Raw genomic sequence first — 22,377 nt, 5'->3', positions numbered from 1 at the left:
ATGACAGGCCAGAGTGAAAGAGAAGTAAACTTACTATCGTAGTAAAAAAAAAAAAAAAAGCTGGTGGAAGAACACGAAGCATGCCATCATAAAGTGGATCCGGAGGTGAAAAAGGAAGGAGAAGAATCGGAGCAGAGAGGTAGTAAAACAGTTTGAGTTGGTTGTTTAAAAATAAGATGAGCGTGCTGTGACACACAATTACATGACTGTAGCGCTAGAAGCCTGCGTGCAGCGCAGTTTGCGGAGGAAATGTGCAAGTTTTAGAGGAATGTACTTCGTGCGGGTCCAGACAGAAGTTGACATGTATAGGCTGCGGTCAGATTCAGCCCATTGATGCGTTCGTATTAAGAAGGATAAGTGTGTCAGTTTGACATTTGCTCCTTTTTTACTTAACATCTAATGACTGTTGTGACGTTTGTGTTTGCTGTGGGTGTGTCTGTAATTTAAAGATCTTCACCATAGGTTGCTATTTTATTTAAGCTCTGTCTGAGCTGCTGTGCTTTACCAAGTCTGGACTTGCCGGTCCAATCCAGTCAGATTTATGGTACAAGTGTGTGTCTCTGTTTGTGTGCAGCAGTCTCACCCGTCTTTCTGTCATTACTGGGATCCAGAAGGATGCCATAACCACGTGTAGCATTATGAGACTGCATGGAGATTTGGAGCACATTAACTATGTTGTTGTATGCATATGTGTTTAGATGGCACAGCAAGAAGAACCCCTGTACGATTTCCCAGAGCCCACCCAAGTATCGGAGCGCAAGCTGAGGGGTCAGGGTTCCCTGAAAAACATCAGTGTACTGGATCGTCTCCTGCTTACAGTGCCCGTCTGGCTTCAGCTATCAATCAACCCAGCCACAGCACTGCACATACTGCAGAGGGAACCTCCCGGGGTCTGAGACACAGACATAACACACATCCACATTTCCTCTCCTACCTTTTCTTATGCACTCCCAGTTGCGTTCAGTAATCACTTGTGTTGTCTTGCAGACGTTCCTGGTGCGAAAGTCTCGCACGTCCCAAAGAAACGTGCTCTGTGTGCGTTTGACGGATGACAGCGTGCCATCGTTTGTTCAGCAGTTTGGTATCAGAGAGGAGCAAGGCAGTAAGAGCATTACCTCAACACTTGGTAGTCTTTGGAAGAGTCCACTCACATTTTAGGAAAGCATCTTAACGTTTAATAGAGTGCTGTGAAAAAGTTATTTAGCTTCTTCCTTATTTCTTTTATTCTTGTTGCATATGTGCCATACTTATGTTAGATCATCGAGCAAATGTTAATATTAGACAAAGTAAATACAAAATGCAGTTTTTGATGAGATAATTTCATTAATTAAGGCATCAAAGATGGGAAGGAAGTGTTTGGATTCAGCCATATTAGAGTTTTCAAGTTTGAATGGTCTGCCATCGTATGACATTTTTGCCCAGTCACTTTCTTATTGATGAATCATGAACACTGAGGCAAGTGACGCCTGCAGGTCTGTAGATGTTGTTCTTTTGTGACCTCTTGGATGAGTCGTCGATGTGCTCTTGGAGTAATTTTAGTCAGCTGGCCACTCCTGGGAAGGTTCACCACTGTTTACTCCATATGTGGATAATGGCTCTCACTGTGGTTTGGTGGAGTCTCAAAGCACCAAACAAAGTCGCTGATAGAAGTCAGTGACTTTGTTTCTCAGCTTTTCTTGAGTGTCTTTATATCATGGCATGATCTGTTGCTTTTTGAGATCTTTCAGCCCACATCACTTTGTCAGACAGGTTCGATTTAATTTATTTCCTGATCCAGCAGGTCGGGCAGTAATCATGCCTGGGAGTGGCTTGTAACATTGAGCAAAAAAAAAAAAAAAAAAAAGTGGTTAATCACAGTTAATTTCTCATTTAACAAGGAGAAGCAACAACACCGTACTCGTGTGCTGGATATAAATGTAAATCTGCATTTTCTTTAATTATATTCTTTTGGCTAGGTATTATATACACCATTTGCTTGTTTTTACTTTATTATTTATTGCAACAAATAAAAATTAAAAAATACACGCACACAGACCATGATGAGTGCAGTGTTGTCAGCAATTCTATGAGTCTTATTTAACCTAGCTTTAAAATCTTTTCATTCTGAAGATGCTGTAATTAAATATCAGACAGCTTTAAATCTACAACTACACACTATCATTTCTGTACTATTACACAGTACTTACACATAAATACTAGAATTCAGATAAAAGCAAAGATGCCTTTCATTGTCTTCTTTTAAAGTAAAACTCCAGGCCAAAGACCCAATATTCTACTCAATAATTCCTCAGATAAGCTGTATTATTAATACCAGCCAGCGTTCCCTCGCACTAAACATCCCTGACATTTGAATTTTCTTCATCCGCAGCTCTGTCTCTGGAGACTTCAGCCATCAGCTTTCCAGACCTTCCAAGACTAATTTCCTTTTACTGTGTTAGCAGGTAAAATGTTGCCTTCCTCATTCTCAGTTTCCTTAGTGGTTCTTTGGTATAATTTTGATTCTTTAACCTTGCTCAAGTCCTATTACGTTGTCATCACTTCTTCCTCTTTTTCCACGTGAATCCATTCCAATATCTGTTTATGTGCAAGAACTAATGCAGATCTTTTTAATCTCTGCGGCGCATGTTTCTTTTCAGAGATGTGCTACCATTCCCTCTGGAGCTTCCTGACGCAATAGCGAGGGCATCATCGCACAAAGAGCTCGAGTCTATCTCACACATGGGAATAGGTTGGTCATTTCATTTTTTTCCCCCAATAGAAGATTTTGTAAGCATGCTCAACTTCAAATACTTTGATCTTCCAGGATTTATTTAAGCACATCATTAATTATGTCTCAGCCGCAGGTTAGCAAGCAGCCACTGGGGGAAGTTTGTGTGTAGGTGCATCTTTTCTGTCCTCTGCTTACTTAATTCTTTTATGTATAAAATGTGAATTTAATAAAAAATAAATAAATCAATAGTAAATTACTGTCACAATGATGTTGAATTTATGCAGCTTATAAAATGTAAACTTTACTCAATAAATCACTGTTCGCATTAGAATCACAGTAAAATTTGGTTATGATGAACTTATTAAAATAACCAAAACATTTTTTTGTTGTGTAGAGTTTTGGAATTCCCACCTAAATGTCCGTGGGCCACGGGAGACACCTAAGCCCCGAAAAGCTAAGGAGAAGAAGCGAGATGTTGCAACCTCCGCCCTGCCTAAGTCTGCACTGCAGTCAAGCTCTCCAGCTCCGTCTGACTCAGCTCCACAGCCAGACTCAGACAACCAGCATAAATCTGCACCTGACTCAGATGCTGCCGCCCAGAAATCGTCTCTAAATTCCACCTTGTTCCACGAGTTTTGCCCGATCACCACGCGTAGTCCCTTAGAGCTGGACTGTGGCTCTGGGCTGGGCGCTCTCTGTTTCATCAACCCTCTTTTCCTGCAGTCTCAGAGCACTTTATCCAGACGGCGCATGTTCAAGCACAGCCTCAAAGTCCGGGTTTCAACAGAGACATCGACCATGCTGTCGCCCCCGCTTGCTCCACCACCTCCGCCACCTTTAATGCCAAAAACCAAGGGGAGGTGTAAAGCCCAGAAGAGCGGACAGGAAACACTCGAGCTGAGAAAAGGCCAAACTGCTCAAGACGGCCATACCCAGCCGGTGACGCAAAACGATCCCAGCGGTGGTCAACCGCAGCCTTCATCAGCAATTCCTCAGATCCAGCCAGGGATGCAGGAGCAGCAGATGGAAGCACGCCAAAGTAAAGAGGGAGTGAAAGAAGAGGAGGCTACTGCCCAGCCACCAGCAATAAAGGAGCATCTCCCAGCTGACTCAGACTACATGAAACCCTGTCCAATAATCAGTTTCCCCAATTGTGCCTCACTGTCGTCTAAGCCACCTCCTCTTTTCCCCAAAATTTTTCAATCCCTCTCTCCTCGTGACTCTCCCAGTGCTTCTCCCTCTCTTTCCCCTTATCAGTCCCCATCTGTATCTCCCAAGATGCACATTTCTCTCTCCCCTAATGACTCACCCAGCCTTTCTCCCTCCCAGTCGCCTTATCAGTCCCCATCTCTTTCTCCTAAGGTCCCCTACTCTCTCTCTCCCTTCATCTCCCAACCCTTCTCTCCGTTGATAGAGCTGGCCAGCGATACATACTCCACTCCTTCAACACCGGATCAGTTGAGATCAGACAGTGAAGCTGAAGAGAAGGAGGAAGCACAAGTGATCGAAAACAAGGATGGAGAATACAAAGATCAGCACAAAGATGGAAAAGGTTGACTTGGTGTTACAAACGAATGCTGCTTCTGTAAACGATAGGGAGAGCTGCAGTACTGAAGAAACAGCAGAAACTCCTGATTAGGGCTGGGTATCGTCACTGATGTTTAGAATCGATTCGATCCACGATTCGATTCAATTCAATTCAATTTGAATCTGGGAAATTTTGCCTCAGACAGTCAGAAATATTATAATTCAGATCAGTACATTGACATATTTTTGTATCTATTAAAAGGGAAGCTGACACTTTCCAGACTTTATCAAAAGGTGTGAGCGTCACAGCAGAGGCCTTTGTGTCAAAGTAGCTGAAGATAAAACACAGAAAAACATGAAGGTGATTTTCCTGGCCTGGGATTTTATAAAAATATTCCACAGTACATCAAAAACGAAAAAACCATTAATCAACATATGAACATTACCTCTAAAGTTACAGCGGTTTTATTAGAGACACGGCGTTTTGCATTTTGTATAATTTTAAAAAGTTTAAATTTGTTCAGAAGCCTATTGAACGGCAGAAATTAGGTTTTCTTTTCGGAAGTAAGTAAAAGGGGAAAAAAAAAAAAAAAAACATCGGCCGACAGCGCTGTAAACAACGGTAGACTTGTGCGTAACAAGCAAGCGAATAATGCAGAAAACAGATTTCGGGGATAGACGGGAAACTGTTCTTGAAGTACACTGAGAAAGAGAGAGAGAGAGAGCTGTGCATGAAGTGTGATTTTTATCGTGGTGGAAGCAAAACAGCAAAAGTCAGAGGGAATTCATGACGATGTTTATATAAAGCGTAGTTTGGATCTTCTTTTGCTGCTGGTTCGGTCAATATTGTTTGGAGAGAGATCAAACTAACAGCTTTAGAATCAGCGCAAAAAGGGCGTAAACACAAAGCGCGGACCCGCCGAAACATCAGAAGCAGCGAGCTGTCGGCTTTCAGCCTCGACCGTGTCCGTGCCGTCGGTGAGAAAGGCGACATCTCACCGATTCTGATCCGTCGGCGGGTCCGCGCTTTGTGTTTACGTCTTTGTACAGAAGCCGTGTACCTGCTCACATTTACTGTTTTAGATGTTTGGTGGTGGTTGAAATTTTGTGAGGTTTCACCAGAGATTCTGGAATTTTGGGCAAAATACATTTATATAAAAAAATCGATTCAGGATTTTAATGAATGATATCACGTTATCCAAGCCAGAATTGATTTTAATCAATGAATTGATTATTAAAACCCACCCCTACTCCTGATACATCCGACAAACAGGGCGATGGTACAAAAGCATCTAACGAGCAAACAGCTTAAACTGCCTTTTAATTACTAATCCCTGGGATTACTTCAGAATGCCAGTAGTTTCTTCAGGGTGACTCTTTATTGTTAACGTGTAGTAAAAGTGAGTTTATGAAAATGAAACCTGCTATGATTCTGGAAGGAAAGAAAAAATACCACCCAGATCTTATCAAATTGATTTTTTTTTTTTTTATTTGTTCAGATTCAACATCAAAAATACTTACTAGTCCAACTCACCAGAAAGAGGAATAACACTAATCCAATATGCCTTAATACCAAACTGGGCAAAAAAAAACCCATGAAGTATTACTTTGCCTTACAGTCAACATTAAGTTGTCACTGGAACTAGTTAACAGTCCTAAACCTCTCAAGTCATTAACACCGAAATGGGCATAAAACTAAAAAGGACCAGCTGTGAAGACTGTAAAATCTGTAGCCATGAGTTGACTGTAAAAAAGTATTCACTTCAATCACTTTGAGTTACCATAAAGATTTGTAAAAGCATCTTTTCAATGCTTTAACTGTTTTTAAGTGTCAGGGTTACATTGGTTTAGTTCTTACTTCATTAGAAAAGTGTTTGCCAAAGACATCTGCAAGAGTGATGAGCTATTAATAATCATCTCACTCACACCGTGTCTGACAATTGTCATCAGAAACAGACGTGACACGGAACCAGAGTGCTTAAGAATCAGTTGGTGCTTGAAAAGTTGTGGCTGCTCTGGTTCTATGGCTTTATTGGATGTAAGAAAGAATCATTCTGCTATTGCATACAGTTGCAAAGAAAGAAAAAAAGAAGAAAAATCTGATTTCTGTTGGTACTTTTTGGAAATTGCAAAGCAGATTCTCCCTCCCTCCACATATCAACACCAGCAGGGAGCGTCTTGTTTGCTCAGCTCCAGCAGGCCGGACTCCAGCTGCTCTGCATCGTCTTGGAAGCGCTCGGTAAAGGAACGAATCAAACCTGCTGCGCTGCCTTCGTATTCCACCAGCTCAACACTATCCCCTGGAAATCAAACACACACAGACTGAATGATTAACTCTGGCAGAACAGAGCTAATTCACTTGTTTGTATGCTTGTATAACTGTTGTCTGTCACAACAAGTTGAACAGTTAATATATTTTTAATGCCATTTATGCCATACCTTTATTAGTCCCACAAGGGGACATTTCATAAGGCTGCCGACCTATTGCACGCAATGGCGCCGCCATCTTACCCTCCGACCATAAGACAGGTCAGAGAGGTATATTTGTACAATTGTTAATATTTCTATGCGAGGATGAAGCAGTGCCATTACAGATTTGACACGTAGTCTTTAAGCAAACTCCAAAAAGGTATTTTTGGAAGCTTCCAAATAAAACTTGGATATAGAGAAGCGTAATCATCCTTTCCATTCATTACCTCACAACACTATATTAATCAGATTTAACATTTTAGGATCTGTAAAATCACATACATTATGATTTCTCCTTTTTTCAACTGAAAATAATGTAGACATTGAACTCAATCAAGTCAATATGTTTTATCCAACCAGATAAGTTTATATCACAAGTTTTTTGCTGCAAAATGAGATTGACTCTGTCACCATAAGACCATCTATCAGTCTGTAATTGAAAGGGGAGATAAGCTGCCAAATGTATTCAACCTGTGTCTGATAAATCAGTCCAAGTCAGACTGCGAATGTTTGCAGAACACTTGCCTTCTATCAGCCAACCTGTGCAATTGCCTTGCGATCAGTTGCAATTGGTAACAGAATGTCCAAAAGAATCACATTCTGAGCCCTCTTGTTTGCAGTATTCCAATAGTGTTTTAAAATTGACACCTTACCATGCAAATTGTCGTTTCGTTTCCCCCGATCCCAACCCTAATCATCACATGCTTATGAATAGTTTTATAGAAGTGAAAACAGCTAGACCGGTTATCAAACATAAATAAATAAATCAGACAGCACCCTGTTAAAACAGAGTCATTTCCATACCGCTGATTCTTGTGTTGGCTTGAACAAACATCTTGCGAGCCTCCTTCCTCAGCAGCACCGTCTCGCGCAGGCGCAAAAAGTTGTGAGCGCCAGTGTCGCTTACAGTGGAGTACTTGTCATAGAAAGCCCTGCCTCCTTCCACGTCTGCCGTCGACTTAAAGACCTACAAATCAGTTTACAAACTGTGGATTCAGCTTAACAGCATACTGAATGAAATCAACAGAAAGACGACAATAAAGCTTAGATGATGGCTTAGAGTAAACTTAGGTGGAAAGTTTGGATCAATCTAGTTGCAAAACAGGTTACAAAAGCTTGACTCATTTCATTGTTTTGTTCAACCCTCAAACTAAAATCCTAACTATAAGTTACTGCAAAAGTAAATAATACACAAATTCACATTTGCCATGGTGCACCCAATTAAGTTTTAATATATATTTTTTTAAACATAAAACACTCAACTGCTAATCAAAATTGTTGCTGCTTAATTTAGTGGTGCATGTAGCTGTCAAATCGATTCTAGTGAATTATTCTATTTTGCATCCATTGATTGGAGAAGTATTGATTACCTGCAGTTTACAAAGGAACCTATGGATGGCGTTCTTGCCCACGGTGGGGATCTTGCTTCGGTCCAGTGTAATTTGTGCATCGGGCTTGCCATCTTCTCCCGTTACTTCCTCCAGGCCCACCAGGCCCTCTCCAGCCTCCAGCAGCACGCGTAGGATGACGAATCGAGCCTGCATGTGAGCCTGACACAAACACATAACGCCACATATAGTTGACGTACTGTCTAACAAACAAACTGAAATTTACCATCAACTTATTTATAAAAATGACACAGACGTATCGAGCTGAGGCTGTAAGAAACACATAGTCAACGTTCTGTATGCTTGATTGTAGAAACTGTTCAGCTAATACTTTGCAACTTTGAAGAAGAAGTGAAAAGAGGCCACTATAACTGCTCAGTGAGCAGACACATTACCTGTCTCCAGCGCTTGCTCTCAGGTGTGTAGAACTCCAGGCCCAGCAGTCCCGCTCTCACCATGCTGAGCCAGTTTATGTACACCACATCATCTGCATCCTGACCCTCATGGCCAAAAATACTGGCAGAGAAACACATGGATGTAAACGCACCGACCCCACAGAGAATCAGCCACACTCTTGGACATACATAATGACCACTACCTCCAACCCACTTTTATATATTTAACAAAAAAAACCATCCATGTCCAAAAACTGGAGTAAGACTGAAAAATAACTGTAAAAGTGGACTGAAGAGCTGCTTAAAGTTTCCAAACATCCAAATAAAGTGGGCACTATTTCACTTGGCTCTGGAGTTTGTTTTTTTTAATATTCATTACATATTTAAATAGATTGAAAGCCTTTGTTTTTGTTCCCAAAAGATTCTTGGATCCCACAAATATTTTTCCAGCTGCAAAAATCTGTCAGTTTATGGAAATTTGAGGGAGACTTTTGAATCCAAATGTGACTTTTCTTATTTATACAGTTTATTTGATCTCCTTTTTATTTTTACTTTATGTGCAATATTTGCTTCTCTACATGAAATATTGAGGAGATGCTGAGCCTAAGAATTTCACTGCTGGGAGTGATTGTTACCTGTAGATGCCAATAAGAAAACTTTTTGGTTAAGGTGGGATGTGTAAGTTAGTTTAACATATATAATACATATTTATTACAAGATACAGTGTGCAGGACATACCTGAGCACTTGTTTGTTGAGGCACAAATAGAGTCCGACACACTCAGCGCGGCATTCTTCATAAGAAGAAGCAATCGTGGAGAACTTACTGTCCCAGGTCTCGCTGCCCCGATACCAGCTGGACACCTGAAACGCATGTTCACACATTAAGTCTCTCTTTTATTCAGCAACTGAAAACTAAAGCATGAAAACAGCCATTAGATTTTAAAACCAAACAGAAAGGTGCACACAAAAACAAACTCACCGGTTCACCGGTCTCTGGGTTGATCACCTTACTTTGGTCAAAGTTAAACTTGCCCATGTCATCCTATGGATGGAGATTGAGGACACACAAACTAGATTTATTCACTGATTTTTTTTAAATTGTCCAGAAAAAAAAAAATCATTAAATGAAACATTTTACAAAGAGGAACGGGCTATATCTGCTGCTCTTAACACACCACAGGAAGTAAACAGACCTGGACAAACAGCTTTCCGCTCCCGTGACCCAGAAGCTCGTGAAGTCCAACCTGCACTTCGAACGACGGGCCCTTCCATTTGATAAACAAATCCTGGAGAAAACAGAAGGATCAGGAGAATGTATTATTACACAGGTGTGTGAATGGAAAACAGAGATGGTGTTTAAGAGAATCAGAAAAATGTGTAAAATACCTTGTCACCCTCCTCCAGGAAGGTCAGTTTTTCCTTTTGCGTTGCATAGGCTACAGCCAGCACGTTACCAAGCGACACGTTTTTAAAGCCCTCTGTCTGTCTGATGTCATCGTCTATATACAAACAAACAAACAAACAAACAAGCTCAATGCTGTAATCAAGCTGGACTCAGCTGTTTGACAGTGTCAGAGATTTCTGCGCACGTACAGTTGGGGATGTTGATGCCAGCTGGTATTCCACTCCCAGCGAAGGTGAGAACGTCCAGTGAGGTGAAGTCCGGTTTAAGGAACGTATCCTTCTCAAACTCCTGCGGCCAAGGCAACTCAGGAAGCAAGACTTCTGCTGAACTCACCAGTTTGGCGAAACGCTCACTCATCGCCTTGTTCACAACGGCCACAAAACCTAAAACAGCATGACGCAATAAACTTAGGAAATCAAATCCACCACGTAATTTTTTAATGCTCATTTCCAGGTCTGTATTTTTATTTTTCGACTCTACTGGAGTAGTTTTGCATGACTCACAGCTTAAATTGTTATTCATCCGTCCCTTGGTGCACACACTCAGATTTTCCACAGTTTCAAACAAGCTTTTTTAGCTCCCTTCCCCCTCCCTTTAACACAAATTTTTGCTGATCGGCATGTGCCTGAAATAACCATATAAGGGATCGCCACTCTCACTGACATCACACAGAGCCAAGAGTAGGTTGGGAGAGAAAAAAAAATCCTTATCAGTCTCACACTGATAAGGATTCATGGACACTTGGACATATGTTGCCCAAATTAGATCCAGCATTTCAACAGTAGTACTAAACAACATCCTTTACAATGCGTGTTCATTTAAAGACCACAGGCTGCAATTACTAATGGGGCAAAACACAGAAATGTATCCAGGGGAGATGCTAAGTCAATCTACTTAAGTAAGCTCAGCCAACCAGCAGGAAATAAAACCCGAAGAGACCCATAAGATCACAGCTTGCACAACAATAGTCATGACAGTATCGCTCTTCTTCATCAGCTTGGCACTTACCTTCAAACTCTCCTCTGGAGCCAAATGGGTCTCTGTAGCTCTCGATGAAACCTATATAACTGAGAGGAAGCAAGACCGGGGAGGAAATGAAGGGATAATAAGGAGTAGAGTGAAGAGCGGTATTCATTCACAGTGCAAAGGTCAGAATGAGTTTTAAGGGGAAGTAAATAGGCAGGAAATGTAATAAATCAATTTCACTGAGCAGCAGAATTTAAACGGTGCTAAAATAGTCCCTCTCTAAAATTCATCGGGATCTCATAAACGTACTGTGCTGCTGATTAGTGGACTCACCTCTCCACAATTGGCCCCTTGTCTTTAATCCAGTAGCGCGAACCCTCTTTATGTGCGTCAATGGAGCCTAAGGTGAAGCTGCGTGTGTACTCTTCAAGCATCTTCCTCTGGTTCTCATTGGCAGCATAGGCCTGCAAGACATTCACAAACAAATTCTCTTTTAACAGGGGTTGGGCAGGGCACTTTGTCACACTTGCAACTAGTGCAAAATGCTGCGGTACAACCTTTAACTGGCAGAAGGAAATTTGACCACATCACTCCGATTTTGGCCTCTCTACAGTGGCTTCTAATTGAATTTAGGATCCGTTTTAAAGTCCTTTTATTGGTTTTTAAATCTCTAAATGGTCTGGCACCTGTTTATTTGTCTGACTAATGAAGCCCCATGTCCCCATTCGTTCCCTTCGGTCAGCTGAGCAGTTGTTGCTTTCGGTCCCAAAGTCACGGCTGAAACTTAGAGGAGACCGAGCGTTCTCTGTTGCAGCGCCGATGCTTTGGAATAATCTTCCTCTCCATATTAGACAACTACATCAGTGCCAGTTTTTAAGTCCTTATTAAAAACCTATTTTTATTCCCTGGCTTTTAACTCTGTGGGTAACTGACATTTTTATTAATTTTATTGCTACGTCTGGTTTCTGCTATTTTATTACTATATTTATATTTGTATTGTACAACACTTTGGTTTACCAGGTGTGTTTTTAAAGTGCTATATAAATAAATGATGATGATGATGATGATGATGAACGAAACAAAACTTATTTTGTAACTAGAACTCTGACAGAAACATTTTTTGGTTCACTCAATCTTCTCGTAAAGACAATTACTGATATTTTACTAACCCAACTTTATGTTTTAGATTTAAATGATAAAACTGGTATTCATGTAAGCTCCACTGCATTCTTAGCCGTCTCACCTGTGCTTTTTCAAGATAATAGCAGACTTTTTCCATGACACGGCTATAGTCTCCCCTCTTCACAGTGAACTCTTTGTCTTCAAAGCTGAAGCTGCCACAGCAGGACTCGCACTCCCCATCCACTGCGCAGTCTGTGAACCAATTATTTATTTATTTTCATTAATATATATTGAAATACTTTTTGCATGCCATTTTGTTTTGGCTTTTTTAACTGCAGTTTGACCTTTTTGCACAGCTGAAGCCAAGCGGACCTCATAGCAGGCTTTCCCTCCGTCTTCCTTCTTAAACAGACGCGTGTTGTAGGCAGACAGTTTCTAGAAACAAGCGACAAGAATAAACTGAGTAAGACTCAAAGGCAGATTAAAAACACATTTATCATAAGAAGGAGATTAAAAGAGATAAAAGAAACAATAAAATATTTATTTTAGATGTGAATTTGCTTACTTTTGAGTCGAGGAACTTCTGAGCCAGCTCAGCATCCTCCAGGCAGCAGTTTCCTGAGAAATAGGTGGTAATTCCCTGAAGCAAACAAAAACAAATTGAGTCAATGAGCCATGCATCCTCTCACAGGGAACAAGCATATTTACTGCTTTCCTAAAAAGCAGATAAAATCTCAGAATTAAGGGGGGGAAAAGAAGAAGAAGTCAAAATAAAACCAAAGAGAACGAAACTTTTGCAGCTGAGGCCAAAACCATTTGTCACATTTCTCCCATCTATGAAAACCACTGGCTATTTAATCAAAATTGTTAACCAGCCAGCCTGCACTTGGCTTTAAATGATTAAAAGATCCCACCTTGTCGCCCAGCCCCAGCTGTTTCTGTCTGTTTTCCAGCGAGTAGAGGAGACAGGAGCAGCTGTCCCACAGAGCCTCCATCTCAGCCGGCTGCTCCTGAAAGGCCTGGCTGGCCCAAACCAGCGCTTTCAGCTTGTCCTAGTGTACATGCCACAGATGCAGACAGATAAACACATCAGATTACACTATATCAGGCACACTTGTTCTGAACACCACTGATATCTTTCAGGTTTCTAAAGTTACATTTTGTTAGCTTCGTGTTTACACTCTACGAAGCTGCTTTTACAGTTGTCCTCAACCTATAATCTGGTTAAAAAGTATCTAAACTAGATTGACAACTCTTACTGCAGGCCTGTTTTACCTTAGGCAGATTTGGGATGAACTTTGTGTCTCCAAAAGACTTGTAGTTGCCCATGTTTGCATACAGACCTGCTGCATACACCAGAAAGGCCTGAATATCATAAACGAGAAAACATCGAAGAAACATTTTTATATGGCTGCAGCCGTTTGTGGATGAAAGCTTGTTTTAGAAAGAAATGAAACGGCAGAGAGACGGCGAGGCCGTGTACCTGATACTCCTCAGAGCTGAGCCCAGCTGCTGTGGCGACCTGTTCCAGCTGTGCAGGCGTCTGCTTCCTGAAGATTCTCTGCAGCAAGACAAAGATGTTTGCAGACTCGGGGGACGTCTGCAGCAGTACTACCAGACCGCCATACCTAAGACAAACGTTCAAAGAGATGTATTTACATTTGTTATTTTTAAAACCAGCAGGACGGCAAATTTTAAATAACCTGAAGTCTTTTGTTGTTTCAAGAAGGTGAAACATGTAATTTCAGAATGTTGACATTCTCACATTTTTGCATTAGTAACATACCAAGATGCGCGTGACAGGTAGTGGGCGTACATCTTCTCCTGAGGTGAAAGCAAACGAAAGGCCTCGCTGCAGTCGAGTGCGGAGATTCCAATGTCATTTGGGAGGTAGTACTGGGAGTCCACCATCTTGAGTCTGAACGTTACACTCGTGCTGTATTAAAATAGCAGGAAAGGAAAGTGGGGAACATGTTAGGAGGAAATGTGGGACAGCAAGATAAGTGGTGCTTCAAGTTAGAACCTACAACTTTCTTCTTTTTTTTTTTTTGTTTAAACCGTGGGTATTTGCACACCTGTCTCTGTCAGGCAGGACATGCAGTGTAGAACAGCTTGTGTACGATACAAACACACTGATATTTACTTGCAACAGTCCTACAGATACTAGAATGACTTCTATGTATAATTATTTTAAGAGTCTTTTTAAGAGTTGGGTTTGCCAGCTTCTTGTCCTTCCTCTTTTGGTTGGTCCCTTTAGGGGTCACCAGGTCATCTCACCTAATATCTAGCATCCTCCTCTACCACACCAATCCTTTTACTTCTTCTGTTGTTGTCTTCTTTTTCTCCTCCCTTTGCAGCTCCATATTCAACATCCTTTGTCCATTATATCCACTATCCCTCCTCTGCGCATGTCCGAAACATCTCAGCCTTGTCTCTCTAACTTTGTCTCCTAACTGGTGACTGTTAGCTCATTTCTGAACTTATCCATCCTGAGAGGTGAGGGTGGGGTGGTGGATAGGTGTGGAAAGGGGGGGAGACAAAGGGGATGGGTGTGTGTCTTTATGTAAAACTGATGTCTGTGTGTCCCCTTCCATTTTAATATCCATCTGATTTTCACTCATACTCCTCTTTTTACACATCATACGCTCACACACCAACACATACACCGAACGTTTCTCTTTCAATGCAGAGGGCACATGGTTGCCATTGAGATCTGTAGCCTTGGGTCTTCAGGCCCCCAAAAACTTCTCTTTGGCTTGTTGGTTGCGTTATTGCAGTTTCTTGCCATCATTATCAAGTACATTATCATGACACGCGTGCACATTTGAGCAACCCACTGTGCTTTTCTACATGTGCTCTGTCACCTCTTTAGTTCTCTTATTTTCTCCCCCTCTCTTTTTTCTTTCCGTCTTTTCCCCTACCTGTTAGCTCTGACATTGATATATTTTGGAACTGCTGTGAAAAATAATAGTATTAATAATAATAATTAATAAATAGATAAAGGAAGAAGAAAAATGAACAAGCAGCCTATAGAGCCGGGGTGGGGGAACTCCAGGCCTTGATCCAACACAGCTGATTTAAATGGCTAAATTACCTCCTCAACATGCCTTGAAGTTCTCCAGAGGCCTGGTAATGAACTAATCATTTGACTCAGGTGTGTTGACCCAGGGTCCTATCTAACACAGCACGACACAGGCCCTTGAGGCCTGGAGTTCCCCAACCCTGCTATAGAGAGTCTACAGAGCTCCTCAAGCAAACATGTTTGTCACAACAGTATATTTAGATCATAAATGTAATTGCAAAAGCTGCCAGACCGGACAGGCTTAAAAAAAAAAAAAAAAAAAACATACCAGGTCTCACTCTTGCACATCTTCCCTTTCAGTTTTGCTGCTATCCTTTTGTCACAAATTATTCCAGGCACTCATCTCCACCACTCCAAGCTCAACCCTGCCTGCACTTGCTTCTTGACCCCGCTTGTGCACAGTTCGTCCCTTTAACATCTTTACTGCCTCTACTTCATGCATCTTCACTGTTAAAAGTGCTTCCTTCTTATTCACACACACATGTATTCTTGTCTTGCTTCAAAGACTTTCATTACTCTTGTCTCCAGAACATACTTCCACCTGCTCTATATTCTCACTGCAGCCCCCAAAGCTGGAGACTCCCATCTGATCTCATCTGTCAGCCTGTCCATCAATGCTGCAAATAAGAAAGGGCTCAGATCTCTGATGTAATTCTACCCCCACCTTAAAATCATCTGTCACCCCTACCACACCTCACTTACCTCATGTCCTTCACCACCCTCACATTCTTGTCTGCCACTCCTGAATTCTTATCTAGTACTATAGTTGCTCTCTTGGTACCCTAATATACTCAGATTTTCAGTTTGCAATAAAACACAAAAGGACTTCACCTAATGATTTTAGTTCCCAAATAAGTTTTTAATGATTCTTAGAAATTAACACTAATTCTTTAATAGATTGCCCTGTTTACATATTTTTTTTAATATACTTCAATTGGGAGCTGTAGTGGTTAAAATAGAGCATAGTGCAGTGGCAAGTAAATTAAGATAAGATAAGCTTTATTGACATTGTAAGCACAAGCGTACAAAGAAACTGGAATTACATGAATTGAAGTGTGGTTATATTTCATATAAATATATTTCGGAGAAGCAGTAAAGAGAGAAGCTTTTGTGACAACAGGCGCTGATCGTCCAGTGAACCTTGACTTGCAGGACCGTGGCACAGATTCAAAATCAGTTAATATTACTCGAGCCTGTTTTATTTTCCGTTTCACTTTCCCCCCCAAAAAACTACAGTAACTGATATGAAGAGTCTACACACGAAAATAAATCCTGATTGTGTCTCTTTTAAAATCAGCAATCTACTATCACCAACACAACGATAGTACGTGTCTGAATTAAGTATGAATACAGAGGCTACAGCTAACTGAATAACGTTAGCTTCCTGAGTGCATGCTAAGACGGCTGCATTTAATAAAGACTCGGCGACTTCTGTAAACAAAATAATTAATCACAAAATGTGCAAGTCATTAATCGGTATGACTGTCTGCTAACTGATACACAAGTGAGATAAATATAAATAAAGGTAAAAGTCAACTCAAAAACTCGTTACCTTGATTCCGTTATAGCGCTGAGCGAATGTCAAATTGCAGTCTCACGCTGCACACTTCCTATATTCATTCAACGAGAGAATCAGCCCTCAGCCAATCAGAGGTTGTATATCGTGGCCGATGGAAACTTTAGCCAATCACTGAGCAGCTATGCCGAGCTTTTTAACGCGTTTCACATTGTGAATTTGAACAAGATTAAGTTTGAAGAACACCGCCGTTAACCACAGCAGGAAGGTTCAGGAAATGCTAACAAGAAACAGAGACTATAGCAGTCAGATAAGTGTGTATATGTACCAAAGTCTTCGAAAAGGTAGAGCACATGACGAGGTGGCCGAGTGGTTAAGGCGATGGACTGCTAATCCATTGTGCTCTGCACGCGTGGGTTCGAATCCCATCCTCGTCGGTCTCATTTTACAAGCACGAAAAATTTTGAACATTGTTCGTCCCTGATACATTCTCCCTTAATGCTGCTAAACATGAGTTATTCAGTCGCACAACCGGAACATCGAAGGGTCAGAATCCTACAAACTCGTTGGGCTATCACTCAACAGCGCCTCCTGCCCTTCCTGACAGCCCTACACCATCTCCTCCTCCTCATTTCTGGCCCTGATATTGAAAATTTGGCTTAGGAAAAATCAGCAGTCTTTCAGCTGCTCAGCACACAGAGCTATAAAACCACAACCACACATTCTTTCCTTTCATCTTCATTTAAACCAACACAAAGCACACAAAGTTTTTTCAGTTTTAAAGGTTTTTATTGAATTCTAAAAAAACAAACAAACAAAAACAAAACAAAACAAAAAATGATGGCAGACTACATTATTTACAAAAGCTGTGCAAGAGGACAAAAATGAAAAGTTTTCTTGATGAGTGGATAGCAGTTTTAGACAAATCTTAACAGACATTTGCATTTTAAGGACATCCGTGCGTGTTTGATTATTTTTGGTTTCATGCTTGGGTTTTCACTTCCCTCCTCTCAGGAGGTGTTGTGGGGAGTATCCAGCGATAGCAGTCTGAAAAGCGAAGGCTCTTGTCCACAGCACAGCTGGTGCAGTAAACAATCCCCAGAGCTAGCATTACTACCAGGAACACACACAGGGGCACCAGGAGGGCCACGAGCAGCCAGCTCTTGTCGTGCTTCCGTTGACCTTCAGCAGACTCTGCTTCTACCGTAGCTTTGACGCTAGCTTCTTCTGCACCTTCCATGTTAGCTTCCTCTGAATTTGAACCATTTGCAGTGTCCTCTGCCACACCTGGACCAGAGTCTCTACTTCCTGCATCAGCATCCACGCCATTATTAATTTCATTGTCTATGTTGCCTTTTTGCGTCGGGGACGGGGATGTCTGATATCCCCTGGGTGACAGGGTGTCCCACTGGTTTAGGTGATTTCCTGACCTGTGAGACCCATCGGGGGGAAGTCCTTCAGGGGCCTCTGTCACCCAGTCAGCATCAAAGTTGGTGTCAACTTCAAAGTTTGGGTCAGGAGTGAATGAAGAGGACCAGGGAATATCATGGTCAAAGATGGCTACATGAACAGAGTTACCCGGGTCGGGGGTCAGAGTAGAATACTCTTCGTCTTCAAGCGAAGGCTGGCAGGTGTGTCTGTCTAACTGCAGGTCGTAGCCATTGTCGCAGAAACACTCGTAATCTCCGATGAGGTTGAGACAGTGCTGTTGGCAGGACGACCCCCTTGCACACTCATCTATATCTACACACTCTCCTTCGCTGCCCACCTCATAGCCAGCACCACACACGCACCTGAAGGACCCCACTGTGTTTTCACACACACCCTCACAGCTGCCATCATCGAGGCATTCATCCACATCCACACACTCGCCCTCGTCGTCTGGCTGATACCCTGAAAGGCAGGTGCAGTGGAAGGTACCTGGGATGTTGACACAGAGCTGGGGACACGGTCCTTGCTGACATTCATCTACATCGGAACACCTGCGGCCATCTGGAGCCATTTGATAGCCTGGGGGGCATGTGCACCGAAGACCCCGTTGGGTCTCCATGCAGTTATACTCACACCCCATCTCCACACAGGCCGGGTTGATGTGAGGCAAGTCGGTGGGACCTGCAGAGTCAGATAGCTCAGGTGGGTTGGTTTGGCTCAGCGTGTCAGGCTTGCAGCTGTATCCATCCTTATCTACTGTGAAGCCCTCAGAGCAGTAACAGTAGTAATCTGTGTCTGTGTTCTGGCAGTGCTGCTCACATCCGTGGTTCTTGCTACACCAGTCTTGGCTCTGTGGTTCCTCAATGGGTGGACAAAGTGGAGAATCGGTGGACCAGCCCACTGTTTCGTCGTCTCTCTGGATGCACAGAGCGGTCATCTCAGTAGGATCCGGATTTGCGCCGTCTGCAGGGCATTGCACGGTGGCCACAGACCCAAATGGCACATGAGTCAGCAGACTGCTGACAAGGTAAAATGGGGTGGTGTAAACAGGTGGACCTCTACCCTCATCTTCAAGAGGTGGGCACATGCCTTTGTAGTTGTACTGGCAAACATAGCCATTCAGTGGAACCGAGCAGGAGCCGTCAAGCCACTGGAAGTCTTCTTCGCTCTCACGCCCGCTCTCAGATGTGTGAACAATCATGGAAACGCAGCGATAGACTCCACAAGTTGATGGGGAGTATTCTTTGAGCCAGTCGGTGAACTGGACATTCTGGTCTCCTGTTGTAAAACACAAAGACAAAGATTAAAAAAATAAAATAAAATATGCAAGTTTACTGTGTATTTGAGTTTTGAGAGCTACTTGACACATTTAAAGGATGACCTTTATCATAAATAAAGATCCCATATTTACAGTCTACATGTGCTGATATTGTCATATTTGGAAAATGTTCTGTGCAGTCATTAATTGCATTCAAATGTGTATATGTGTGTGTGTTTGTGTGTTTTAAATTTGCCCCTAGGAGTCGCCAAAGTCAAAACAAAGTCTGACTCACAGGCACTTAAAAAAACAACAACGCCACAGCAAAATAATGTTGTATTCTACCCCCCACAAGAGTGGAGGTGGGGGGTGGGCCCAACAAAATGATGGGGAGGTTTGCCTCTAAGCTGTTCTGTTAACAAGCAGGCTGCAGAAATGCCTGCAATATATATTTAAGGAGTTTGTTTACGCTCTCAGGAATGTGCTGCAGTGGTACAACCTAGCACAACCGTAAACACTGAATCCAAGGTTAACTGTATCATATGGAAACATCTGAGTGCACACATATGTACATTTACAACATTCATGGCCAGTTCCTCCACAGTAAATAAACTGTTTGCAACAAACTAGGCAGAAAAGTCTGCATCTGCAGTTACCTTAACGGGGGTGAAGTCTTAGTATCTAGTTACCACTATATGGAAAAGAGAGCAAACATGGCTTTGTCCTTTAAATTATGACTGAAGAATAATAAAAACGGTTGCATTTCTCTTTGGATTTGATTTGCAACAGAAGAACAAAGCAGACACTTTGAGTGATGATAAAAAGCTTTTGTTTTTTAAGTGGGTGAGGTTTCCATAATGACTAAATCAGACTGAGGGGTAGCAGTGAGGTCAAAAAAATGGATTCCACATTGTCTACTGCACCAGCTGTGTCTGTGAAACAAAAGTAGTTCATCTAAATACCGTCCAGCCAGACTGGCCGAGGTATCAAAGTCTGACAGAGAGATTATAGAGGAACATATAGCGTGACACCTGTAGGTTATAATTAAAAAAAAACCTAAACATATCAACATCAAAGTCTATTCAAACACTATTAAAATGGTGAATGGATGTCAATGTTATAAAGAGCGAAAGCTCAAATTTCAAAAAAGATGAGACTTTGCCTGTGACCCAGACGAATCCTCTGAGCGGTCGGGTGGATGAACACTGACGTGGAGGTCTGTGCAACCCAATCCAGAGGTAAAGCTTTGACTCAGATCCCTGTGTCTCGATGGCTGACAGCAGCTCGTGGACGACAGCCGCAGCTTCTTGGTTATAAATCGTCGCCAAGGTCCCTCCGCGCTCCCGGCAGCTGCGCCCAGCCTCCCTGAACGTCTTCTTCTGGAGGAAGACAGCGTAACATCCTTCTTGGTAACAGACTCCATCGCTCTCCATAAGCGGAACTTTCTCTGCTGGCTTCTCCCTCTCTGCTTCCCTCAGCCTCTGAGCTCGGCTTCCAGGAGCCAGACAGACCGTCAGCAGCCACAGCACGCACAGAAGACTCATCCTGCTGCAACTGCTGCTGCTTCTGATGATTGTTTGCATCCTCCAAGACATGAAGTTTAAACTACACCAACATCTAAATGAGACAGCCAACCTTACTGTCAAAATAAATACTCCAGTAATGCAGCTGGTTTCTTTTCTGCCCTGTTATTGAAACTCACCTGAGCCAAACTGAGCTTCTATTGTTAGTTTTACAAATTACCGCTTTCCACTCCAGACTTAACTTTTTTTAAAAGAAATAAATACATAATTTGGTCTAAAGGAGCTATTTGAAGCTATTTTTCTTTGCCTTATTTTATCTGGGATGGGCAGATTCTTCAAAAATTAAGGAACTGCAGTGTAAAATAAATCCATTCAAACTGCCAATCCTGCTGCCTCAGATTTTATAAGAGCTTACTACAAAATAGATTGAACTGAAAGTCCGATAGAATTAACCCCAGAATGTCCAATTTAGTCCAGTAGAGTCCAAAAAACAGTCCAGTGAGTTACCAGTAGAGTCCAGAATTTAAAAAAAAATGATTGAATGGGTCCATCTATCCTTGAGCTAAGTCCAAAATAGATAAAGTTGATCCTTGTATGAATTTAGGTGAATTTCTGGGACAGAAATCCTGCACTGCATCTGATCCTGCTCAGGCTTTCAAGCCTCTGCAAAGTTCTGAGAGAACCTTAGGAGAAGAGAAAGATGGGGGTGGGGGGTTGGGGTGTAAAGGCGGAGAGGCTACGTAGAGGAAAAAGCAGAGGGGGCTGGTAAAGTATGTGAGACTATGAGGGAATAGTTGAGGGGATGATGGGTTAGTGGGGCTTGGGAGGTGGGGAGCAGGGTTGGTATTGAAAACCCTCAGAGTGTGTTATGAAAACCATACGGCACCATTCTGTCCCCCATCTTGCCAATGGCTTTGGACACACGTATGCAGTCTCACACAGCCTTTAAGCCCTGCACTGCATCCACAGGATGGAAAGTGTCTCCAGCATTGTGAGATGCAGAATTTGTCCCTCTTCTTCTGACTCTTTCCCCCACCTGCCAGATTTTCTTCCTCTCAGTCTGTCATCATCTTTTTCATTTCTCTCTTCGCTTCTATTTTCTTTTTTACTCTTTTCTCATTTTCTTCCATTTCCCTCCCTCCTGTCTTTCCCCCGTCTTTCTACCAAGTCCATACCAGCTGGAAGACTTTACAGTCCAATGGAAACATTTGAGTGTGGAACAGAGGTCTACCTGTTGGACTGTTTGTTGGGTTCATTGCTGTTATAAAATAACTTTGAATGTGCACAGATGTTTAAGAGAATGAGTAGGTGTCCTTGTGTGTGTGATTTTGTGTGTATGTACGGGTGTATGTGTGTGTGGTTGCCACTCGGGGGCATATGGAGGAGAGGAAACAGGAAATGCCAGATGTGCATCAGCTTGACCTCTCAGTAACTGGGGAGCAGGAGTGACTTGAGGGGGTACCTCCCGTCACATGATCTGGACGTGATGAGTGGCATGTCTGGAAGCAAAGTCAAACACTGAGATGGAATTTTTCCAAAGAAAAATATGATCTTTCTATTTTTCCATGAGTTTATGTAAAGAG

The 22,377-nt window shown here is 42.2% G+C and overlaps 3 protein-coding genes across 5 annotated transcripts; 1 reads left to right on the top strand and 2 right to left on the bottom strand.

The window, feature by feature from the left end:
• The first annotated feature begins 3 nt into the window (after positions 1-3).
• LOC146565968 (uncharacterized) lies at positions 4-6,200 on the top strand. The gene is made up of 6 exons (XM_085289450.1): positions 4-139; positions 699-890; positions 988-1,102; positions 2,369-2,441; positions 2,637-2,728; positions 3,105-6,200. Exons 2-6 carry the CDS (start codon positions 699-701, stop codon positions 4,265-4,267), a joined length of 1,635 nt encoding a protein of 544 aa, XP_085145576.1. The 5' UTR covers positions 4-139; the 3' UTR covers positions 4,268-6,200.
• Positions 6,201-6,254: 54 nt separating this feature from the next.
• Positions 6,255-17,041, bottom strand: dpp3 (dipeptidyl-peptidase 3). Of its 3 annotated transcripts, none has more exons than XM_085289442.1 (19): positions 16,911-17,041; positions 13,771-13,920; positions 13,468-13,612; positions 13,260-13,349; positions 12,899-13,036; positions 12,550-12,624; positions 12,329-12,419; positions 12,106-12,236; positions 11,196-11,326; positions 10,905-10,963; positions 10,085-10,279; positions 9,878-9,990; positions 9,685-9,777; positions 9,471-9,533; positions 9,228-9,352; positions 8,490-8,610; positions 8,077-8,256; positions 7,511-7,673; positions 6,255-6,537 (listed from the first exon to the last, which is right to left on the bottom strand). In XM_085289442.1, exons 1-19 carry the CDS (start codon positions 17,024-17,026, stop codon positions 6,395-6,397), a joined length of 2,322 nt encoding a protein of 773 aa, XP_085145568.1. In that variant the 5' UTR covers positions 17,027-17,041; the 3' UTR covers positions 6,255-6,394. The 3 variants fall into 3 exon arrangements, with proteins under 3 accessions (XP_085145568.1, XP_085145570.1, XP_085145569.1); XM_085289444.1 differs by lacking the exon at positions 16,911-17,041 and adding an exon at positions 16,619-16,816; XM_085289443.1 differs by lacking the exon at positions 16,911-17,041 and adding an exon at positions 15,335-15,357.
• A 315-nt stretch (positions 17,042-17,356) lies between these two features.
• On the bottom strand, positions 17,357-21,453 carry cd248b (CD248 molecule, endosialin b). Its single transcript, XM_085289441.1, has 2 exons — positions 20,434-21,453; positions 17,357-19,291 (listed from the first exon to the last, which is right to left on the bottom strand). The coding sequence occupies exons 1-2, from the start codon at positions 20,864-20,866 to the stop codon at positions 17,565-17,567; spliced, it is 2,160 nt and encodes a 719-aa protein (XP_085145567.1). The 5' UTR covers positions 20,867-21,453; the 3' UTR covers positions 17,357-17,564.
• Between the last annotated feature and the right edge of the window lie 924 nt (positions 21,454-22,377).

The sequence above is a fragment of the Mchenga conophoros genome, linkage group LG10, assembly GCF_057382185.1.
Source record: "Mchenga conophoros isolate Kocher_MC1m ecotype Shallow Benthic linkage group LG10, M_conophoros_male_GT1.1, whole genome shotgun sequence".
NCBI classification, from domain to species: Eukaryota; Metazoa; Chordata; class Actinopteri; order Cichliformes; family Cichlidae; genus Mchenga; species Mchenga conophoros.
This window is presented reverse-complemented; position numbering and strand designations above follow the sequence as displayed.

What these genes read in the sequence shown, in the direction of transcription:
- LOC146565968 (XM_085289450.1), top strand. Translation starts at nt 699, where the DNA reads ATGGCACAGCAAGAAGAACCCCTGTACGATTTCCCAGAGCCCACCCAA. An exon ending in TATCAGAGAGGAGCAAGGCA is followed by an intron (nt 1,103 to 2,368) that starts GTAAGAGCATTA and finishes CTTCATCCGCAG; the next exon opens with CTCTGTCTCTGGAGACTTCA. An exon ending in TATCTCACACATGGGAATAG is followed by an intron (nt 2,729 to 3,104) that starts GTTGGTCATTTC and finishes TTTGTTGTGTAG; the next exon opens with AGTTTTGGAATTCCCACCTA.
- dpp3 (XM_085289442.1), bottom strand. Translation starts at nt 17,026, where the DNA reads ATGAGACCGACGAGGATGGGATTCGAACCCACGCGTGCAGAGCACAAT. An exon ending in AGCTGGGGCTGGGCGACAAG is followed by an intron (nt 12,625 to 12,898) that starts GTGGGATCTTTT and finishes TGTTTGCTTCAG; the next exon opens with GGAATTACCACCTATTTCTC. An exon ending in CTCCAGAGGAGAGTTTGAAG is followed by an intron (nt 10,280 to 10,904) that starts GTAAGTGCCAAG and finishes ATGCTGTTTTAG; the next exon opens with GTTTTGTGGCCGTTGTGAAC.
- cd248b (XM_085289441.1), bottom strand. Translation starts at nt 20,866, where the DNA reads ATGTCTTGGAGGATGCAAACAATCATCAGAAGCAGCAGCAGTTGCAGC. An exon ending in AGGATTCGTCTGGGTCACAG is followed by an intron (nt 19,292 to 20,433) that starts GCAAAGTCTCAT and finishes GTTTTACAACAG; the next exon opens with GAGACCAGAATGTCCAGTTC.